Genomic DNA, 25,404 nt, shown 5'->3' on the forward strand with positions numbered 1-25,404 from the left:
AGTAATTTGAATCCAGTAATCATACTTCTGGATTTTGTGAATATCGGTTCATATTTAACCATAGCTCCCATATAAGGTCCACTCCCGAAAATCACTAATATCCTCATAAATTTCTTACAAATATAGTTATCAGGTTGAAATTCAAAACAAATTTATTCAATATATACAAAAATCGATGTATAAAATTTTATGATGATAGGCCCATAATTGGTCATAACCTCCATATAAGAACTACTTCAGGAAAACACAGTACCCTGCACAAATATCCATAAAAATCTACACTCAACCAAAATTTTACACCGATGAGTAATTTGTATCCAATAATCGTACTACAAGATTTTTTAAATATTGGTGCATAATTCGGCATAGCTTCCACATAAGATCCATTCTTGTTAATAGCGTTGTTTATATGAAATTCTACAAAAATAGCCCTTAAATACTTAGGACCATAATAGGTCATAGCATCCATATATTAAACCAAAATAGTACACAGATCAGTAATTTGTATTCAAAAATCATAATACTGAATTTTGTGAATATTGGCCCATAATTGGCACCAGCTCTCATATAAATACATAAAAATCACGTTAAAATATTTTATAACAATCAAACGATAATAGGTCATAGCTAACACATAAGTCCCACAACCAAATATTTTGAAATTTGTCTAAATATATTTGTATACCCTTTTTATACCCTCCACCACCATAAGTGGTGAATGAGGGTATATATAAGTTTGTCATTCCGTGTGTAACATTGAGAAATATTCATCTGCGACCCAACAAAGTATATATATTATTGATCCTTATGAAATTTTAAGTCGATTTAGCCATGTCCGTCTGTCTGTCCGTCTGTCTGTCTGTCTGTCTGTGTAAAACACGCTCACGTCCAAAATAGGCAAACAAAATGGTCAAACTTGCAAGAAAAATGTTTATTATTCTCCTAAGCAGTTTGGTATTGAAAATCAGCAAAATCGGTACAGTGGAACCAAAGTTATGAATGAAAATGTGGGACAACCTCAAAAAAAAATTGATAATTTTCATATATTTTTGGACATTTTTTGTAAATATATTGCAGGTAATATCATAAAATTTTGCACTCGTTACTTTTATGATAAAAGGAGTAACTCTGGTTAAAATTATAAGAATCGGTCCAAGATTTCTCCTAGCCCCCATACAAATTTCTTCCCGAAATATGGTTATATGGTCTATAAATGCCTACAGAATATGAATATCCACATGAAATTCAGCGAACATAAGTTTCGTGGTAAAAGAAATTATATTACAAAATTTTTCGTGGATCGGCCCATATTTGACCATAGCCCCCATATAAAGTACACTTCCGAAAATCTCTTAAATAAGCATAAATGTCTTATAAATATCGCTATCAAGTTGAAATTCAACATGAATAATCCCCATATATACCAAAATCGCTGTACCTAATTCTATGAAAATCGGCCGATAATTGGTTATAGCTCCCATATAAGGACCACTTCCGAAAAACACAATAACCTACATAAATATCTAAAAAATATCAATATCAAAACAAAATTTCACACACATCCATAGTTTATATTTAGAAATCATACTACTGGATTTTGTGAATATCGGTCCATATTTGACCATAGCTCCCATATAAGGTCCACTTCCAAAAATCAGTTAAGTACTCATAAATCTCTTATAAATTTATCATGCTAAAATTCGACAAAATTTATACTCATATATATAGATATCACTGTACCAAATTTTATGCAGATTGGCCGATAATTGGTCATAGCTCCCCTATAAGGCCCATTTCCGAAAAAAGATATTAACCTTAAAAAGTATTAAAAACATATCGATATCAAAATGAAATTACGCACAGATCCAGTAATTTGAATCCAGTAATCATACTTCTGGATTTTGTGAATATCGGTTCATATTTAACCATAGCTCCCATATAAGGTCCACTCCCGAAAATCACTAATATCCTCATAAATTTCTTACAAATATAGTTATCAGGTTGAAATTCAAAACAAATTTATTCAATATATACAAAAATCGATGTATAAAATTTTATGATGATAGGCCCATAATTGGTCATAACCTCCATATAAGAACTACTTCAGGAAAACACAGTACCCTGCACAAATATCCATAAAAATCTACACTCAACCAAAATTTTACACCGATGAGTAATTTGTATCCAATAATCGTACTACAAGATTTTTTAAATATTGGTGCATAATTCGGCATAGCTTCCACATAAGATCCATTCTTGTTAATAGCGTTGTTTATATGAAATTCTACAAAAATAGCCCTTAAATACTTAGGACCATAATAGGTCATAGCATCCATATATTAAACCAAAATAGTACACAGATCAGTAATTTGTATTCAAAAATCATAATACTGAATTTTGTGAATATTGGCCCATAATTGGCACCAGCTCTCATATAAATACATAAAAATCACGTTAAAATATTTTATAACAATCAAACGATAATAGGTCATAGCTAACACATAAGTCCCACAACCAAATATTTTGAAATTTGTCTAAATATATTTGTATACCCTTTTTTATACTCTGTTTCTTCACTTGAGGTTAAAAGGGAAAAATGTTGAGGTCCAGACTTAAACTCGACAACACTTCCCCTTTGCGCATGTGAAATTTCATTAAAATCGGATTAAGGGTTTAGAAGTTACAGATTTATTTCCCTCTTTTTTTCCTCATACCACTGTGCGCCACTTTGACACTCAGATATTGTAGATCGTTTAACCCAGTTCCAACAAACTGTTTACGGTTACCTATGTAAGAAAATAATAATTTACACGAAGATTTAGAACAATTAAATTTAGACGACAATTTCTCAATTAAAAGACAATAATTAACTGTGTCAAACGTTCTAATAGGAATTTCAGTTATAAATTGCTGAATTAGATACAATTTTTTGTACATTTGAAATAAAATATCTTCTGCGTAAACTGCGTATACCATCATATTTAGGTGGAGGGTATTTAAGATTCGGCACGGCCGAATATAGTACTCTTACTTGTTTATACTCTGTTTCTTCACTTGAGGTTAAAAGGGAAAAATGTTGAGGTCCAGACTTAAACTCGACAACACTTCCCCTTTGCGCATGTGAAATTTCATTAAAATCGGATTAAGGGTTTAGAAGTTACAGATTTATTTCCCTCTTTTTTTCCTCATACCACTGTGCGCCACTTTGACACTCAGATATTGTAGATCGTTTAACCCAGTTCCAACAAACTGTTTACGGTTACCTATGTAAGAAAATAATAATTTACACGAAGATTTAGAACAATTAAATTTAGACGACAATTTCTCAATTAAAAGACAATAATTAACTGTGTCAAACGTTCTAATAGGAATTTCAGTTATAAATTGCTGAATTAGATACAATTTTTTGTACATTTGAAATAAAATATCTTCTGCGTAAACTGCGTATACCATCATATTTAGGTGGAGGGTATTTAAGATTCGGCACGGCCGAATATAGTACTCTTACTTGTTTTTGTTAAATTTACTTGTTGTTTCTTTTATTGTGCCATCATTTTTTTTTATTTTTCTTTTGTTATTTTCTGTAATGAAATACAGTTTAATGCACTTTCTGGCCAAGTTAACGTCACGGATATCTTCAAGAGTATTTTTGGTAGAAAACACACGAAAAATATGTTGATGCCATCACATCACATACAAACAAGTACCCCGTATTAAAAAGCGACTGTTGCTTTTTGTAAAAGTAAAAATAAATGAGAATTTCTTTGGGAAAAGAAGCAACTAAAATGCTGAAGAGCACTCTGAACTTTTGGAATTCACAAAAAAATACCCAGCAAATAGTGTTGAATATGTATAAATGCATGGCATGAGTAAAAAGATACAAATGTATCTACTCTAAAGTGAAGAGTATATTTGCAACACCATCCATATGTACTAAGATTTATGAACGTGAACATACAATTATTGTTAACAAGCAGGAATAATATAGCAATATTTTAAATGTGGTACAATGTGACCTGGAGATGTACTACTTTGATGTATTAGGTATTGAAAATATTACTTTTTTTAGAATTTAACCCTTTAAAGCTCGAACAAAATATTCCCTATTTTTAAAAGTTTTTATTTAACTTGTTATATTAGTTTATTTGCTGGGTTGTTTCGAATATTTTTCGAACATTGTTTAAAGCTGTTAAAATAATCTCTGAATCATGAGGATTCTTAAAAAAAATAATTTTAGTTTTATTAGAGACATATTTCTTACATTTTTTCTTAACATTAAAAAAAAGCGAAATTGTTTTTTCTTTTATACCCAGCATCAATATATGACAATAACATATTTTTCTGATATATGAGGGTTTGGGACACTTATGGACCGATACTTACAAAAGTTGGTAGAAAGATTTAGATTTCAATTTCATTACGATATTAATTACACTGTCCAACAGCATTTTTGGAACAAAAAAGCGACCCTATAATTCTGAAAGGACTTATTGAGTAGATAATTTTTTTAGAATAAATTTATAGTCCAGCTGGTCTGAGTTTTTTTTACAGCAGGTTAAAGTTTTAAAACATAATTTTTAAAAAAAGTGTTGAAAAATCGCAAACATGCGATTTTTTAGTTTTTTTGAGGGGCGAGGTTATCAGAACCCTTCACAAAATAATTAAGAACATATTTGGCCATCTATTATTTTGATATCGACTATGAGATTTGAGAATTTTTGCCCTAAATTTGAATTTTACATAAAAAATAGGCATTTTTTAGATGGATCTGGTCCGCTCGGTATCAAAAATTTTCCAATTTTTTTTTTATTTAAAATATTTTATGTAAAGTTAGCTTTTCAGGAAGTATAAATTCCTTATACATCTTAGACATTTTTTAGATAACTTAAATAGAATAAAAGTACTTTTTTCCAAATAACTAACGAAAAATCGCCATTTTTAATTTTTATACCCTTCACCTTCGTGAGAAGTGTATATATAAGTTTGTCATTTCGTTTGTAATTTCCACAATATAATTTTCCGACCCTATAAAGTATATATATTCTGGATCCTTATAGATAGCGGAGTCATGCGGATTAAGCCATGTCTGTCTGTTGAAATCAATTTTCTGAAGACCCCAGATATCTTCGGGATCCAGCAAAATGGGTCCAAAAATTACTGAGATATGAGGAAAAAACCTCGATTTTTGACCTATGTATATCTGGATTATTAAGTCATTAATATAGACAATATGGATATCTAATGATAGACATTTCAAATACCTTTGCAACAACGTATATAAGACCATAGCAAGTTGGACCTACAATGGGTCAAAATCGGAAAAAATATTTTCTAAACCGAATTTTTTTTTCGCCAAAAAAAATTAAAAAAACCAAACAATTTTTTTTAAAATTTTAAAATAACAAGTGAAAAAAAAAAATGAAAAAAAACAACTATGGAAAAGAAAATAACTTTTGTTTACCTAAAAATATTTAAAATTTGTATTTTGAAGTATAATTTGGTGAAGGGTATATAAGATTCGGCACAGCCGAATATAAAGAAGTGGCCTCTTAAAATCCGTACGCACTGTAGTAATCATAACAAAGCTCCCAGTTATCAAAATGAAAAAAGATTTACATATGTTTTTAGCAACAAATCTACCGCTTTTCTACAATGAATTGCAAGTCATTATGTTTAGTTTTAAAAAGTGTAGACACAATGGAAAAAGAAGCTAGTGATAAAATTGTGCACAAATATCTAGAAAATCCGAGTTTGTCGTGTTAAAAGAAACCCAAAATCTGATTTTTGGCAGATATCAGGTCAGAAATTTTACATCTCGGCAGCTCGAGATTGTGTGGTCTTTAAATATGAATACGTAAAATTGAACAAAAATATTAATTTGGAAGGCAATCGCAGCTGCTGTTAGAAGAGTCAAGATTTTCAGAAATGTTTTTAAAGAATTTTCAGAATTATATATAAAAAGATAGTTTGGAAAAGCGATTGTTGTCATTTATAAAACATCACACATCTGATACAAAGTTTTAGTCAAGTTGTCATCACTCAATGACAAGTTGTCATTACTCAATGACAAGTTGTCATTACTCAATGACAACTATGATGTGGTATAATGACAATAATATTGATATTATAGCAATACACATCAATTAAACAAATTGCCCAAATCTTCGTCCAATCAAGATATATTGGGTAATTGTTAAACATAAATTGAAAAAAAGTGCAGGTACAGTAAATAACCAGATTTTGATGAGAACAAAGTGGAATAAATATGCTGGAATAACGGTAGAAGTGGGAAGTAAAGTTGTGCAGCTATTAATAGGAGGCATAAAAAGAAAGGCCAGAAAATGTATTCGAAATAAAGACACATAAACCATACGTTGTTTCATTAAAAAGTTATGCTCGTTTTAATCCGTCCGGATTTTAAGTGGCCACTTCTTTAGCTCTCTTACTTCATTAAATTAAAATGCGTATAACTTTGAAGTCTGCCATGATTTTTCAACAATTCTTTTTATGTTTAACATAAACATTTGTTGTTAGTCCAATAAAATAAAAATGAAGAAAATCGGGAAATATTGGAGTAGGGTGGATACAAATTCTGAAAATTTAATTGGAAAATGCGAATATCTCCTAAGCTATAAGAGATATTGATAGTGGCCAACAAGGAGATTCTTTAGAATAAAAAATTATTCGATTAATAATATCGATTAATCGAATTGTCGAATAAATTTATTTTGAAGTTAAAATTTCCCAAAAAAATGTTATATAAACAAAAATATGGAAAAAAACTATCTCAATTAAATACTTTATAATTTTATTCCTAGTTGGTTACATTGACAATTTTATTAGAAATGATTTTCTAAATTAATTTTCAAATTGATTTTGGGTTACATACCCATATCAGAAGATTATGAAATCTAAATTTTTTGTTTTTCCAATTTTTTTTTTGTGAAAAAAAATCGGATTAAAAATTTCAAAATTTAAAAATTTTTTTCGGATTTTGACCCATTAATAACTTAGTAATCCAGATATAGGTCAAAAATAGGTAAAACATCGAGGTTGTCCTGGTTTTTTCCTCATATCTCAGCCATTTGTAGACCAATTTTGCCAATTTGGAAACTTCTCGAAAGCATGTCTGACAGAATTATTGAAGATTTGGATTCCGAAGATATCTGGGGTCTTCAGAAAATTGATTTCTACAAACAGACGTACAGACAGACTGACGGACATGACTTAATCGACTCCGCTATTTATAAGGATCCAGAATATATATACTTTATAGGGTCGGAAAATTATAGTGTGGAAATTACAAACGGAATGAAAAGTATCTGCAATACAATTGAATGATTTTCCAACTAAAGCTACGTACACACGGTTGTCAGATTGTCAGGAACATGGTCAGAAATATGACAACCGTGTATACGTAGCTTAATAATAAACAATATAGAAGAACATAAACTTATACGAATTTAAAAATGCTTTGGAATTTAAAGTATTTCATTCAACAATTAATTCATAAAATATTTATCGAGACTCTATATTGTTAAAATGCTCTAATTTATTATTATATATATCCATAAATTATTACACCCTACAACACCATAGTGTGGAGTGTATTATACTCAAATTAAAGTATACCGATCGATGTCCGTCCGTCCATCAGTCCGTCTGACTGGCTAACTGTCCATGTTAACCTTGTCGATATTTTGAAGATATTTCGATAAAATTTGGCAAATGAATTTTCGGAATAAGGGCGAAGCCTATTGGTTATTTCAGCTATTTAGAAAGAAGTTGTTGGGAAATTTTGATAATTGTTTCTCTTGGCAACCATTTTTATGGCTATCATGACATACATTTATGAAGTGAACCAAAGTTTTCAAACAACCCCTGGTGTAGTGTATTCCTAATCCGGCACAGTCATGTTTGACAGTCTAACCGCATCCAAAATGCACAAACAATTTATATTTATGAATGCAATAAACATGATGTTCACGATCTATGTAATTGATTAGTTTTATAAGTGATTGGCGCTATAAGGTTTTACAAGTCACTCAATTATTTTGTTGCCAAAAGCAAAATATTTGCTATTGTACACGTAGACATTCAAACATTTATACTTAGATACAAAACAAAAAATAAAAAACTAACATTTTTTTTCAAAACATGTTGCATTTACAGGTATTACACTATGAATTTAAAGACTACCTTGGGAATTTGCATTTTATGTGCTGCTTTCCAAATCTATCACAACACAGAGATACCAAATTGTGCCTTTGAAGATACAGTGAATCTAACGAATGCCATAAAATATGATAATGGTTCCTATTTGTATGAGGACGAAGGAGTTTTCATACCACCTGATTTAGTGGGTGTCTATGAATTTGAAGAGATCTACGATGGCAGACGTATACCAGTGCAACCCCACTTACGTGGCTGTGTGTGCAAGGAGAGAAATTGCATTAAGTTTTGCTGTCACCCTACCAAAGAGTTAATAACCAATATGTCGAGAGTGTGTTCGGCAGATGAATTGAAAGAGGAGTTGAAATACGATCCCTTTATAGAGGTGATCTATGCAAATGGCTCAAAGTTAAGGACCCATGCCACCAGACAGTTTGTTGTCATACAGGGAGTGCCGTGTGAGGGTGGCTATGCTTTGCTGCCGCAAGAGGATGAAGATGATAAATGGGATATATTTGAGAATGGCACAATGTATCGTCATTTCGATCAGTCATTTATAAGTAAAAGAGATTACTGTTTGATGCCGCAGAGCATGAGTGATGGTACATGGGTACTAAATCCCATGAATTGTCCCATACCCAATGAAGCACCTTTATCCAGTCGCATCAACAATATTGGTAAGTTTGTTTTATTTAATGTTATTTAACCATTTGCAAGATATTAAATTACAATTTCTTTTTCTTTTCTGTTTCTGTTGCTGCAGCCATGGCCGTATCAGTGCCTTTTATTGTCTTAACCATATTTGTGTATCTCTTCATACCGGAACTGCGAAATCTTCATGGCAAATGTCTGATATCATATTTAACCTCATTGGCGGTGGGCTATAGTGTTTTGAGTACCATCACTTTATCCGAAGTGGTATTTGCCAATTTCGTATGCAGCAGCTTAGGTACAGTGTCAATGTGTAATTATTCGTACCGAAATAAGATTGAATTTCATTTGGTTTTGCTTTCTTTTGATTTCAGGTTATATTGGTTATTTCTCTTTTATGGCTGCCTTCTTTTGGCTCAGTGTTATTAGCTTTGATTTGTGGCAGAATTTCCGTATCACCGGTCCCATACGCATTGGCCAACGTAAACGTTTTATTATGTATTCAACATATGCCTGGGGTGTACCACTGTGCTTGACTTTTATAGTGATGATCATACAGAATTCGAATATGAATTCGTATTATAAGCCGGGCATTGGTGATGAATATTGTTGGCTGAAAAGTGAGTATATAGGTTTTGTTATATAAAGTATTTGTTTTCTGGATACTTAAGTTATCCTTAAGTCGGTTGAAATCAGCTTTCAGAAGGTCACAGATATTTTATGAACCCTTAGCTTTCATCAATATATTTTAATATTGAAATTTATTCAAATCGCTCCATAAATGTTTGAAATATGAACAATAGAACCCGATTAAGGCCATTTCCGAACATCACTCACCAATTACAAATTCAATTAACAAATCATCAATTTCAACATTTTTAAAGTCAACATTTCACTGTGGTTCCAAATCAAAATCTAGGTGGACGAAATTATTTGGCGATCTTTTTATATAGAATTGGTATCTCCGATTCCAAAAAAATCTTTAAAATATCAATATAAACTTTTTTCAAGTTACAGTAGGGTCTAGATATACATATAAAAATCGTTAATAAAAAATTAAAAAAAATACGTTTTCATGTCTTTCTGAAACTAAATTTTTAAAAAGATCTGTATTTACTATATTTCAAGTTAGAGTAGGGTCTAGATATATAAAAATCAATAATAAATAAAGAAATATTTCTAAAAATTCCATTCCGTAAAAATTAAAAAAAAAGTATTTCGGCGGGTGCTGGCGGCTACAATTTTTTTACAAAGACATTCCCCAGAAGTTTCTTTAAATGATGTATATAGTCATTGGACGGGCTTCGACGGTCTTTTTTTTGGCAAGCTATATAACATTCCTAGAAAAAAATATCAGTATATTTGAGAACCAAGTCTAAACTATAACAGGAAAATGGAGAGGCCCATAAGTATAAGATATACATTTAATAAAAGCTTATATCAATGTTTATCTATGTTTTGAAGTATGAATTTCTATATGGTAAAACCATTGAGATATACCTAATTTAGTAAAGCAGTAAAATATTAAAAAAAATTAACGAAAATATGATTCAAAATTTGTTGAACTTCTGGCGCTTCGGTCGAGAAAACGAAATGCCCAATTGAAAAACCCATTTGTATTGGAGGAGAGCAGATTGTCAGCTTCCGAAAAAACTTAGTTTTTCCAAATTCTGAAGATACCGATTTTCATAATTTTGTCCATCTAGATTTTGATTTGGAACTACAGTGCATTTGTGAGGAGACCTCGAAAAACTACTCCAATAAAATATCATTTAATAGCAAGAGAGTTTAACAAATTATCAATAATGTAAATTTGGAAATAAATTCTCGAACTGTTAGCAGCAAGACAAATGAGGATGTACTTGATTCTTTAAAACCTCACTGCTACAATTTGCCAAAGGACATTTAGACTGGTCGAGACAGAAATGGAAATGATGAATTTAAACACAAAGTGGTTGTTGTTGTTGTTGTAGCAGCAGTGATTGCTGAGTTGACAGCCCTTGGACGAGTGAGATCGAGTCATTCCGGTGCGTAGAACGGGCTGTCGTGGGAATGCTGGCGTAGTGGTTAAAGTGCTTGCCTACAAAACCAAGCACCCCGATCCCTGGCAGAGGACGAAAAATGTTCATCATGGTTTTCGATTTTTGTTTTAAATTAACCGTCCTATAAACAAACCATCCAAGAAGCCCCCTGACCATCAATTCCCCTGGAAAAGAGGATAACATCATGGTAAAGGTCAGGCAACCCGCCACCTACCTGGGAGAATGGTTTGAATCAAAGACTAGCAAGGTTCCCGACCACTACACCAAATACACAGAGGGCGTTGTTTCTAGGCAACGACAGATGGCAGCCCCATTATCCTAGACCAGCTACAGCAGACCAATTATCTGCTTAGCTGGAACAACAATCGATTAACGTAACTAATACAAGCAAAAACAGACTGGAACTTAGGGCAACATCGTACATGGTGACGCACGATACAACAGTGCAACACGAAAAAAAAATAATCACATACGGACACCACTTCGTGATAAAAGACCAAAAATAAAAAGACCCGTGTCTCCCAGTTTTGCCCAAAGTCAAGCACTTTTGTTAAAGGGCGCCCAAAGATTTGGGCCCTCGCACAGTAGTTTAGAAACTTTGTTTTTTTGGAAATAATTCGGTATCTTGGGAACTATTGGAGATATTGTTACGAAATTTTATATTATTCGAGCTGAGGTGTTTTCGAGTTGATTTACGTTTCTTTAGCTTCCTATAGCTAATGGGGGCCAGTGCGTAGCCCCTCAAAGTTGGTCACCTCGGGTATCAATTTTTTTAAAAAAAATCGCCAAAAATCCATTTATGATTCAAATGAGATGAAATTTTAAATATAAATAGTCCTTGATAATATCGCGTACAAATATAGGTTATCTCTATTAGTTGAAGAGATATTCAGGTTTATTGATTTATTTTTTTAATTTTGCTCAATCTTTATATGGTTTTTTAGTTATGGCGGGCCTATGGAGGGTCGAAATTTATTTTTGAAATATCAGCTATATTGGCGAAAAAATTCTAAATTAAAAAAAAACTTGCTAACAATTATCTCTTCCCTATAAAAAGTTATATGCATCCAAATTTGGAACTTGTAAAAAGGGCCATATTTTTTACGTTTAGTCCCAAAAAAGCCCATATATTTTTATACACTACACCACCATAGTGGGGAGGGTATAATGCGTTTGTGCAGATGTTTGTAACGCCCAAAAATATTAGTCTAACCCACCTTAAAGTATACCGATCGACTTAGAATCACTATGTCGATTAAACGATGTCCGTCCGTCTGGTTGGCTGGCTGTCCATGTAAACCTAATGCGCCGAGTACAGGTCGCAATTTTGAAGATATTTCGATCAAATTTGGTAAATATTATTTTTTCGGCCCAAGGACCAAGCCTATTGAAACTGGCTGAACTCGGTCCATTATTTCACCTAGCCCCCATACAAATGTCCTTCCGAAATTGGACTTTATCGGTCATAAATGTTTAAATTATAAATGTATCTCTGCAAATTGCGCTCTAAATAAGTTTTATATATACAAAAATTTTCTTCGGGACTACATAGAATTTGTATATGATCCGGAAAGATAACTTAATGCAAAAGCGTGTAAAGCGGACATATTACCCCCCCGACCTATCCAAACTTGGCCAATTTAAAAAAAATTTCGGTTTGAGTAAAAAATTCTAAAAAGGCAAAGCACCAATCCACGAAAATACTCCATATTTGTATAATCCCATATGTTTCTTAAATATTTACTAAGTGTTTTTACTATCACACGGTAAATAACGTCACAGTGGGCACTTTTTTAAAAAAAACTAAGTTTTGGGAACACATTTTCCCCGTTTTAGGAATTTCGGTATTTGATAATAAAAAATGTCAAAAATTATAACCTCGTTGATTTATGGACATTTGAGTCTACATTAGTTCCAAATTCCAAAATTGTTATGATATCTTTAACTATTAAAATTTTAAATTAAGTCAAATTTTATATTTTTATTTTTGGAAAATCAACATATTATATTTTTTTTAGTATTTAAGGTAAATGAAGTCCCACAATTTTATAAAATTATTTAATTTTACTAAAATATCAATCCTCAAGTCCTAAGGTTTTTAACAATATCAAATACTTATATAAAAAGTCTTTATTTACTCCTCAGAAGTTCCACAAACCTTTGACAAATTTGTACGTTTTTTCATGTAATGCGTACAAAATGTTACTAACATATCAAATATAAATTTTGTATTCAAATACATACTGACTTAACAGAAATTTTGGTGTAGCAGATTTTGCACGCATTATATGAAAAAACGTACAAATTTGTCAAAGGCGGCAAGTTTTGTGGTTCTTCTGAGGTGTAAATAAATCTAAAAACCCATAAAAAGATCGAGCAAAATTAAAAAAAATATAAATCAATAAATATCTCTTCAACTAATAGATAACCTACAGTTCCCAAGGACTATTTATATTTAAAATTTCAGCTCATTCGGATCATAAATGTATTTTTGGCGATTTTTAAAAAAAAATTGATACCCGACGTGACCAAATTTGAGAGCCTACGGTAAGAAGCTGAACAAACGTAAATCAACTCGAAAACACCTCAGTTCAAACCATATGAAATTTCGTAACAATATCTCCAATAGTTTCCAAGATACCGAATTATTTCCAAAAAAAAGTTTCTAAATCACTGTGCATGGTGCATAATACCACAGTGCAACACGACATAAAAAATTAATCACATACGGACACCACTACGTGATAAAAGACTAAAAAGACAGTTTTGCCCAAAGTCATGCACTTATTTTTATGGGCCCCCAAAGATTTCAGCCCTCGGTGTAATTTTTGCAAAAAAGTAATAATTTTCTAAGGCCCATATCTTGCAAACAGTTCGGAATTTTGATTTTCTCTCTGAGGCCCTTGTCATAAAGAACAAGAACTGGTGTCCGTATATGGTTATATTTCCATGACTTATAAAATTACACACTGTATACTCCAATAACTAGGAGTGCAATTTAATATGGGAATTATGAGTTTCATATCATGAAATTTGACTGTAATTGTCAGAGCGATAGATATGAATTTCTTAATATTTGCCCTAATAATTAAATATTTCAAAAAGTTGCCATTGTATTGTCAATCACTGTATGTTTGAAAAAAAAACTACACACATTATGGACTCACCCTATTTTTATATTACCAAGAAAAATGCTTTATCTTGTCTTTTCTGGGCATAATTATGCCTATATTATTTAAATACTTAATTTATATTTTCCATTAGCTATACATGTCGCGAAAATTTGTCTCCCCCATATATATACAATCATACAAATTGTATATTTATTATTCTTAATTTATTTTTTGCTACATTCATTTCACACTTAAGTTAAATTTGGAAACAAAAGCAATTCAATAAATTAAATTTAACAAAACATGACAACTTTGACAGGAACTTTTTAATATAGTACATACAACATACATAATTAAAATTTATGTCTTTTTGAACACTAAAGAACTTCAGACATGTGTGGTGTGTTTCAGAATATATTTAGCTTGAGTTTAATAATAGACAATGGCAACAGCTAAAGATTATCGTTTTAAATTAATCTTTTTTGATTTTTGATGGAACTGCAATATTGATAACACTATGCAACAAATAAAAACTTTTGGAAAAACAAACGATCATGACAGTTTAGGTTCGACTCTACCAAAGGATAGTAAAACCCTATACTAAGTTTGTCCATATTGGTAACCAAGTTTTTTATGGGCCCCCAAATATTCAGAAATTTAGTGGGCCCTCAAAAAAAGTTGTCATCAGTTTTTGGCCAACAGCTAATTTAGACTTGGTGATACCGCTTAACTTTATATGGCAATTATATAGCTAAGAGTCCGACAAACAAATTTTGTTAACGTTTTTTCTCCAAAAAATAGCTTTTTTTGAGAAAATGTAGGAAGAAATAATTTTTTTTCACTTGTTTTAGAATAACTTGCTGAGACTTCTAATTTTTTACTAACAATATTTAGCAAAGTTGTAACTACGGTAAAGCTGAATATCAATGCAATTTAGGCACTCTAAATAGCTCACAAAGATCACATTGTACCTTAAAAATGTTCGCTTTTTACTATTTTTTGAAGCGAAAACAAAGACTTTTTGTTAAAAAAGTATAATCAAGTGTTCACATCTCTATTGCGCTGCAATAGCGAATAATGGAAAAATAATTATCAGCCTGGTCCGGGCTCATCACGTTGCCCAATCTTTATAACACAAGACTGACTTGATGCAAGATATGAAAAAACTTTACAATCTTTGAAAGTTGGCAAGGTTTGTGGAACTTCTGAAAAGTAAATAGTATAAGCTTTTTTTATAAGTTTTTGATATTAGTGGAAAGCTTAGGACTTGAATATTGATATTTTGGTAAAATTAAATAATTTTATGAATTTTTCGGACGTCATTTACCTTAAAAACTAAACAAAAAAATAATATGGTGATTTTCTACGAAGAAAAATATAAATTTGAATTAATATCTACGGTTAAAGATATCATAACAAAATTTGAAACTAATGTATGTATATCCATGTGTCCTTAGATCAATGGCATTTTAATTTTTGAATTTTTTTATTTTCAAATACCGAAATTCCTAAAACGGGGAAAATATGTTCCAAAACATTTGTTTTTTTTATATAAAAGTGGCTACTGTGACGTTATTTACCGTGTGATAGTAAAAAAACTTTGCAGATATTTAAGAAACATATAGGGTCCAATAAGGAGCTTTTTCGAGGATCGGTGCTTTGCCTTTTTAAAACTAACAAATTTTTTTTAAAATTGGCAAAGTTTGGTTAGGCCTGGTGGGGACTAGCTCCCCTTAAGGTAGCCAGATTTTACTTTATACGCTTTTGCATTAAGTTCTATTTTCAGATCATATACAAATTGTATATAGTCCCAAAGAATTTTTTTTTTCTGCAAAAGAAAAAATATATGGTATTTTTTGGGAAAAAACTTAAAAAATACGGCCATTTTTACATGTTTCAATTTTGGATGCGTGTAACATTTTATAGGGACAAGATAACTATTAGCATGTTATTTTTAAAAAACCAAAAAAAGATCGAGCAGAATTAAAAACAAGTAAGAAAGTATGGTAGGTCAAGCCCGACCATATAATACCCTACACTAAGTAAAAAAGCAAAAACATTTTTCTTTTAAAATTTAAATAATTTATATTTTTGAGTGATTTTTGGAAGTGGGCCTAATATGGGAGCTATGGCCAATTATGGACTGATCACCATGTAATTATTATTTAATTTATGTCTATATTAAAGTTAGCTATGTTGAATTTTGTGTGCATACCAACATTTTTAAGCGATTTATGCACGTTAAAGTGATTTTCGGAAGCGGGTCTATATGGGAGCTATGACTAATTATGGACCGAACGTAACAAAATTTGGTGACATGAATTTTGTATATATAAATCTTATTTGGAGCGAAATTTCTGTAGATACCTATATAAATTAACCAATTACGAGCGATAAAGTCCAATTTCGGGAGGACATTTGTATGGGGGCTAGGTGAAATAATGGACCGATTTCAGCCAGTTTCAATAGGTTTGGTCCTTGGGCCGAAAAAATAATATGTACCAAATTTAATCGAAATATCTTCAAAATTGCGACCTGTACTCTGCGCACAAGGTTTACATGGACAGCCAGCCAGCTAGCCAGCCGACCAGACGGACTGACGGACATCGTTTAATCGACTCAGAAAGTGATTCTTAGTCGATCGGTATACTTTAAGGTGGGTGTAAGACTAATATTTTTGGGCATTACAAACATCTGCCCAAACGCATTATACCCTCCCCACTATGGTGGTGTAGGGTATAAAAATAAACAAATCAACCAAAATATCTCTTGAACTAAAAGAGATAACTTACATATGTTTTTTATAGATCTCCTTAAGGAATATTGATATTTTAAATTTCAGCTCATTCGAATCATACTTTGATTTTTGGAGATATTTTTAAAAAATGTAAGACCCGATATGGCGTGTAATTATGCTAATTAAGCGTTACAACTTTTGTTTCTTTGGTGACCCCCACTGAAATTTTCTGGCAAAAATTTTCGTAGAATATTTTAATCCTTAAATGTCTTTTTTGAGAGGACTTTTTTCGATTTTCTCGAAATAGAGGTCAAATTGACCCCTAAAGAGATATGGGGTTAAGATCTTCCACAAAAATAATCCCCATAAAATTCCATAATATAACTCTGACAATAAGAATTCTCTCAGATATTAACTTACAACATTTTTTTCAGTAAGTATAATGCTACCTTCGATTGAAAAAAATTTAAACTTTGACCCACTGTAAAAAAAAATTCAGACCAGCTGGACTATAAATTTATTCTACAAAAATGATCTACTCAATATGCCCTTTCAGAATTATAGGGTCGCTAGTCTGTTCCAATCAAAAAGTCTCAATTTGTTGGACAGTGTTATTATAAACAATTATGAATGTTCAAGTAATTTTCTGAGGGGGACCTTATATGGAGACTACAGACAAATGCCGCCAGATTTTCGCCATACTTTACAGAGTAATCAGTGAAAAATTGTTTTTGGATTTTCTTATTGCTATTTCAATTGCTTCAGGCTGTATGTTTGCTCTATTTGCAGCTGTGTTAAGTTTTCCAATCTTCGGTATATATAAAATTTTCGCTTAACGATTCTTGAAACTATTTTACCCAATGCTATCATTGAATTAGTTCATTACAAATCAACCATATATTTCAATGTTATTATTAATTTTCGGTTTTAAAGTGGTAAATTTCGTATTATATTTTTCTCCCATTTTAATTTTGTTTTTAGAAACTTTTTTTAATCTTTTGTAACTAATAAGTGATGTAAAAAATTAGTCTAGAATAAATGTGGAACTAGTTCTTAGAATACTCTATATAATTACTTAAGAATCACAACATTGCTCCATAAAAATGGTTCAAGAAGTTATCAAAAATCTGAATGGTCCCTTTTTAGAACTAGTGCTAATGGATCTCAAAGAATTCATAATTTAAACAATTAATAACTTTTATTCATCAATTTACTTTCAGCTAACGATTGGTCTGCCATGATTTACTTTTTTGGCATAAATCTAATCATTATACTATTGGATACGGCGTTCTTTATAATGACCCTGCATAAGATATTGATAATTCAAAGGGAAATTAAAAAGGTTACCATGAATGATGGAGGCAATGACAAAAGTCGTAATTTGCGTTTACATAAAAATAAGTATGATTTAAATTCAGCAATCCTCTCTCAATAATATTTATAAATAATTTCTTTCTTTTTTTTGTATAGTGTTGGCCTGTTTTTGCGGCTGTTATTGATAATGGGTATAACATGGCTGTTGGATATATTTTCCTATATAGAAAATCAATTACATCCGGGTGTCACAAATCCCCTGTACTATATAAGTGATTTCATGAATGCCATGACTGGTCTCCTGATCTTTATATGTTTTGTGCTGAAACCCAAAGTATTGAAACTAATGAAACGAAGGTATGTTGTGAAATTTGATGATATTTTTATAAAAAAAAAATTATTTACTATTATGTATTTATTTATTGATTATTTACTTATCAAAAACTTTGCTTAAAATTAAAACAAAACAAAATCAATCAATTGATATCCAATACCACTCACTATTTTATATGTACAAACAAAATCTAAAAACATATAGAATCTTGGGTAGAGAAGAACCATCTGAAAATACAGAATCTGATTATTCTGATGATGAATTTGCTTTAGAAGATCGTGGTAAAAATGATGCTCTACAATTTATAAATTAGGTAAACAGTTTGTCTAAAACAATTCTTTTTAAAATGCAAAATTTATTTATTTTTTTAAAAAAACTAAAATCTTAATATTTTGGCAAAGATTTTTCTTACTGGTTTTCTGCACGTTCTGTTGTTTTGTGTTATTGTGGTGTGGTGTTAAATTTTCTATTATTTTTGTTTTTAATTTCTAATTTATTGTTTTATGGTTAAATAATTAATGAATTAACAAACTAACTAACTTTCATTTTATTTATAGCTTGTTTTACTGCATTTTTTTCTGCAAAATACTAAACAAAATTGCAATATTAACATTTAATAATAATTACATTTTACAATTGTCCAATATAACTACAACATTTTTAATTGAAATTGACAACATTATACATCATATTGAGAAAATTTCAAATGAAATTGAGAATTTCAAATTGAAATTGAGAAAAATTCAATTTTCTCAATTTCTATTTGAATTTTTTTTGTTGGAATTTTTCAATATAATATTGAAATTCTCAATATCATTTGCAATTTTCACAATTTAAATTTTAAATTCTAATTTTTTTTAATTTTCTCAATTTAAAATTGAAATTCTCAATTTTATTTCGAATTTTTTCAATATAATATTGAAATTCCTAATTTAATTGAGAATTTTCTCACTTTCAATTTTAAATTCTTAATTTCATATTGATCTAAATTTTAAATTCTCATTTTTTTTTGACAATGCTTATATGTCATCGACGACTATAAGCACGACTTTTCTCTCATGGCATCGTTGATGACAGTTAGCTACAGTTAGCTCAAAAATATGCCACTTTAAAACTCCGTCCTTCAAAAATATTGCACTTTTTCATACTAAAATGTTTTTATAAATTTTCTTAATATTTTATTCAACACAAATCATTGGTTCTGACTCAGTCACATTAAGAAAATTTATACAAATTCTTTAGTATGAAAAAGTGCAATATTTTTGAAGGACGAAGTTTTAAAGTGGCATATTTTTGAATCTAATTGAGATATTGAATTGAAATTTTTTTTGTTAGACCAAAAATTAACTTATCTAAACAAAAAAATATAGCTCGGAATAAATGTGGATCAAATTATTCCTAATATTTGAAACTCAATGAATATGTAATATGTAATAAAATCTTTATTTATCAACGAAACTCAATGAAATTTTCAGCGTTTTTTAAGTTTCTCATTCTAAATAACAAGGTGTAAAAAACTTGTCAAAAGGTCAAAGGGAATCTCGCAATTCATAAAAATTGGAGCAAAAATCCCAAAAATGGTATTTTTTACAATTTTGTCTATAGGGTCCACACTTCCTTCGGGGCTGGGAAAATACGTTAGGGATAAATAGGGAACACATCAGGGTTTCCAAAACTGCTTTCCGTTTTCTGATCCCAGCTTTGGGATTTTAGAACATGTGGCCCAAAGTTTAAATTTTGATAAAAAAAAATAGGTCAATTTCCAAAGGGCGTAGGGCCGACATCTTCGAAAAATAGGACATGTTTTTTAACCAAAATGTTCTCCGTAAAGAAACTTTATAGAAAAACATAAAATTGTTATATGTTCTTAAAGAAAGTTGTTTTTTAATAAAAAAAAGAGTTATGTAACCTTTTTGTCCAAAAAACAGCAAAAATATACTATTTTTGAATTTTTAAATTGAAAATCTGTTATTTTTGGATTCGTAATTGATATTGCTCTGAAATCTTTTGTATATTGTTGGTAATTTAGTTGTCTAACTAACAAAAAATTCGAGTCCATTCGGTCCAAAAGTGCGCCCTATATTTTTAAAAAAGCGGACCAAGGTATGGCAAAATTTTAAAATTTCAATTTTGAAATGCCTATAACTAGGAAATTATAAGAGATAAATAGCACACGCAAGCATGTTTTTTCAAGAGCGCTTTCCAAAAATATAAAATTCTTTGAAATCGGATGGGAAACAAAAAAATGGCACGTGTTTAAAAATTTTACATGTCGAAGGTACCCTACTTTGAGCCCCCATAGCGCCGCCCCTGGATTATCTGTAGGGCCCATTTTAATAACTTAATCTCGAATACTCCTTGGCTACACCCAATTCAAATTCTATCCCGATCGGACTAGCCGGTTAGAAATGCCAGATTTATTTCCAAAAAATTTCGATTCTGCCCCACTGTGCATTGTGATTATATTTTAATAATTCACAATGGAACAAAATAAATGTCTTTTTTTTTTGTGAGTTGTTTATTTATCTAAAAGTTTAGTAGTTATTTTGAAACAATAACAAAAAATGAGTTTCCAAAAAGAATAAATTTTTTAAAGCTATGTTCCCGCATACACCGTAATCGGCACCGAAAACGAAATTCCATACATTTGCACCGAAAAAAAGTTCGTTTCAGAAATCGGCAACGATAATTGGGAACGAAAAGGGCGCCGATCAGTAACGAAAAACCTGTCATTTGGGTCCGGAACGAAAACAACTTCAAGTATGTGGTGGTTTTCGGTGCTCTAGGAACGAAATTATTTTAATAATTTTTTTATTTCAAATTTAAAGAAAATCAAAATGAATAAAAAAAAATAAATGTTCTTTATTGGAAGAGGAAAAAGTGATAGATTTTGTCAAAAATTTAATTTCCAAATAATTTCGTTTCTGTTTTATGCCACAACGCACCCAACTGAAACGAAAACAATTCAGAAACGAGACGGTGACGAACACCAACGTTTTTCAGTTTCAGTTTTCGTTATCGGCGGCGATTACGGTGTATGCGAAAACCCAGCTTAAGCAGTCGAACGATATCATTCGATAATATTTTTAAAACTGAGTGTTTATTAGACAAATCTTAGCTAGTTTTTCTGGCAGTGGGGGGCAGAATAAAAATATTTTGGAAATAAATCTGCCATTTCTAACTGGCTGATCAGTTTGACATGAAATTTGACGTTTGACTCCTATTTTTAGACGTTTGACTCTAACGACCCTCAGGAGCCGCGCTGTGGGGTCTCCAAATAGGCCACCTCAGACAAGCAACAGCTTTAAATTCAATTTTTTGTGGTTTATTAAAAATCAATGATTTTTTAATAAAGAATCTTTCTTAATGAAAGATTCCTATCCTTAAATTTAAATAAAACAAAGTGTGTGTAAGATATCATCGACAATTTTAATTCGTTTGAAAGGCTTATCGATGGCATTATGTATGGAAGATTGTTGTAAAATACAACAACAGCCGAAACGTAAGAGAAACCCAGCCAACCAGCCGAATTGACAACAATGCTAAATATCTATGGCGCTAAGGTAATTCGCTGTATTTGGTGGGACCTGTCGAAATCTGGCCATACCATCACACAGAACTTTTAACGAACGCAACTGATTCGTTTGAAGTTAGCATTAGCCCAGAATATGCGGCCAGGCATGAGACCGTAATATTCCATCGTGACAACGCTCGGCCACATGTTAAAGTATTTCGAATGAAGTGGTTGGAAAGTTCTCCCGCTATAGTTCTTATAAATAGGGCCAATACTTTGAATAAATTTATATTGCACAAATGTTTCAAAATTAAAGCTACAAATATTAAAAAATCCCGAATTTTAAGTCGAACACCCAATAATATCGTGAAAATGTCCATCAAGGATTCGCTTTGTGGCGCGCATTTGAATTTTTTCATGACTCTGGTTCATAAATCAGGCTGAATTTGAGCGATGGAATGGGTTATGTTGGCTTGGAGATCCGCTGTGGTTTGACTTAAGAAAACCCCTCAAATATAAGTATAACGGGGTTAAATTGCATGATCTTGGCGGCCAGTTCACATCACATCTACGTGAGATTACCATGCTCTCAAATCGCCCATGCAAATGCCCAATGGGGCATGAATTGTGTGGCACGTAGACCTGTCCTGTTAACACCAAATGTAGTTGGTGTCCATTCTCAAAGATGATGCCGCCAGTTCATAATCCACACCAAACCGTGACTTTTACGCTCCTGAATTTCATGTGGATTGGTATCGTTCCAAATTCGACAACTATGTTTGTTGAGGTAACCATTCATCAAGAAATGGGCCTCACCGTAAAATGAAAGAAGCCGAGAAACTTTGACAAACTGAATAAATTACAGCCATTTCGACAGACATAGCTTCAACGATATGGCCGCTATCAACTGTCAAAGTACGGAAGTCTCTATTGGATTTAGTCATATAAGAACATAGTTGCCTGTACAAATTCCAATTTCAATGTTTTTTTTGCACAGTTGGATGTGGCAGATTTACTTCTGAAATATTTTGATTCTGAGGCTTTGTCTATCAAATCGGTTCATGAGTTTAAAATTATTATCAGTGAATTCTTAATACAAACATTCCAACACATTTGTATACCCTTCGCCATTCCGTTTGTAATTTCTACATTTTTCATTTGTGAATCATATTCGCCATATGTATTTCATTACAAACTATATATATTCTGGATCGTTATAGATAGCGAAGTCGATATATTCATGTCCGTCTGTGTGTTGAAATCAACTTTCCGAAACCCCCAAATAACTTACATACATGATTCATCAATATATCGGGAATTCTTCCGGCTCGGTTGCTATTTAAAATCGACAAAATCGGCCCATAAATGGCTGAGATATTAGGAAAAACCGGGAAAACTTCGATAGATATTTCAAAGTTCATTGCAACGATGTATATAATGCTATAGTAAGTTGGACCTACAATGGGTCAAAATCAGAAAATTATTTTTTAACCCAAATTTGTTTTCATTAAAAAATTTTTTTTTGTCATAAATTCTTTTTTGAAATTTTTTTTTTTAAATTAAAAAATTAAAAAAAAATTAGAAAAAACTTTATTTTAAAAAATTAAAAAAGAATTTAAAAAACTAAATTAATTTTGTTAGAATAAAAATATTTAAAAAAATATATTTTTAAGTATAATTTGATGAAGGGTATATAAGATTCGGTACAGCCGAATATAGCTCTCTTACTTGTTTTAAGCTCTAAAGGTTCTAAACTAAAAATATCTCATATCAACGAGTATTTATCAAAATAAAAATTTAACCCCCTGTCTATACTTGACAAATATTCATCATAACAATAAATGACATTTGTTGTCAAGACAAAGTTGTCTAAGCAAAAGCACTAACAATTTTATCAAGCAATAATACTAATAAATGGAGACTATACCTGATAATTTTTTATTTATATAACCATTTTGAAGTTTATCATGATACAAATTTATCAGTTATAACCAGGGGTTAAGAATTTGCTTTGGAATATATAAAAATTGTTTATTAATAACTAAAATTTAAATCTTTCTATTAGATTTCATTTTACTAATATTTTATTTAAAAGATTAATTCATTCTAATTTTTCAACTTTCATCATTTTTATGTGAAATTTAAATTCAAAATTTTGAAATGGCCATTTTCTATGAATATTATTTTGGAATGTATTAAAAGATATTTGTTTAATTTAACTACAAACGCATAACTTTCAATAACAAAATTTCATTGCATATCTAAGAAAATCTAATTTAATTAAGAAATAATAATAATTATAACTCTTATTATCTCCTTTACAGATTCCAAATACTGCGAGATGGCAAAATTAAAACAAATAATCGAACCGTTACATCGCAGATGAGTCTTTCAAAAACCCAGTTGAATGTTTTATTGCCTCGTTAAGTCCTGTGTTTATACTATTCGGGGTACTCACAGTTTAACAGCATTTTGTGTATGTTTGTGCCATTGTGAGCTGCCTTAAATTGTATTTAGTTAATAGAATCTCAATATCAATGTGTAAAAAGTGAAATTATTTAAATATTTAACTATATTGCTTTTGTATAAATGTATTTTTTTAGTTTTGTTTGTTTGTAACAGATTATATTTATATTTTTTTATATACTTACAAAGTTTTTCATAATAAAAAAAAGTAAATAATATTTGTAAAAGTATTGATTTGAATTACTGCATAATTTAGTTGAAACTCTAGATATTCCAGGGCAAGTTTTTCAAGCAAAAATATTGAAAAGTAAAAAAAAAACATTTTTTGCTGAACTGTGACTATAATTCCTTTAAAGAAAATATTGCTAAGGAGTATCTAACCCACAACCAGACATCGAATATTGGTAGTAGATCCCACAATATATATATTTGAGGACCCTATGAAATTTAAACACGATCTAGCTATGTCTTATTAAAACTTCAAAATGTGTGTAAGTAAAAAAATGGTTTAAATAAATTTTATTTTAAATTGATGTTCTTTATAAAAATCTACATTTCTACTACTTATTACATATGTTGAGGTGCCAAGGGATAATTTCTTTGATAAGTATATAAAATATTCCAAGGTGCCTGCAAGTAGGTGGGTATATGATGAGAATATGCTGCTGCTGCACCACAGGGAACTGCTTTTTTAGCACCACATGGAACTGCTGTCACTATCGGCTGGCAACCAAACAAATAGTTTTTAGGACAAGGTGGTGAAGGTATCGAGGCGCCACCGCCGCCATAACCACCAGCTGACACGGCAACAATAACAGCAAATGCCAATAATCCAAAAACTGCTACAGATTTCATGATATTTCCGCACACGACACCTTTTGTTAACCAATAATTTCAAAAAACTACCTAAACTTCAAGCTGAGCTTTAGATTTTATATTTGTGAATAAAGACCCATAAAAGTGTAATTATGATCAGCATTTTTATTAATTTTTTTTAAATTCCCTGACCTTGCAGAAAAACGCATTTTAGTTAATTCAATTGTATTGCGTTAACGTTGTCA

At 30.9% G+C, this 25,404-nt stretch overlaps 1 protein-coding gene across 4 annotated transcripts in view; it reads left to right on the forward strand.

Moving 5' to 3' along the window:
• Positions 1–24,570, forward strand: part of LOC135953632 (G-protein coupled receptor Mth2-like) — a 47,786-nt gene extending 23,216 nt beyond the window's left edge. For 3 of the 4 annotated variants that reach the window (XM_065503594.1, XM_065503592.1, XM_065503593.1), the window contains exons 2-8: positions 8,173–8,849; positions 8,936–9,121; positions 9,198–9,443; positions 17,936–18,116; positions 18,186–18,386; positions 18,568–18,676; positions 24,202–24,570. In XM_065503594.1, the coding sequence (XP_065359666.1) occupies positions 8,183–8,849; positions 8,936–9,121; positions 9,198–9,443; positions 17,936–18,116; positions 18,186–18,386; positions 18,568–18,676 (1,590 nt within the window). In that variant the 5' untranslated portion in view covers positions 8,173–8,182 and the 3' untranslated portion in view covers positions 24,202–24,570. The remainder of the gene's footprint in view (positions 1–8,172; positions 8,850–8,935; positions 9,122–9,197; positions 9,444–17,935; positions 18,117–18,185; positions 18,387–18,567; positions 18,677–24,201) is intronic. The other variant, XM_065503595.1, reaches the window with a different exon arrangement.
• Positions 24,571–25,404: the final 834 nt, after the last annotated feature.

The sequence above is a fragment of the Calliphora vicina genome, chromosome 3, assembly GCF_958450345.1.
Source record: "Calliphora vicina chromosome 3, idCalVici1.1, whole genome shotgun sequence".
NCBI classification, from domain to species: domain Eukaryota; kingdom Metazoa; phylum Arthropoda; class Insecta; order Diptera; family Calliphoridae; genus Calliphora; species Calliphora vicina.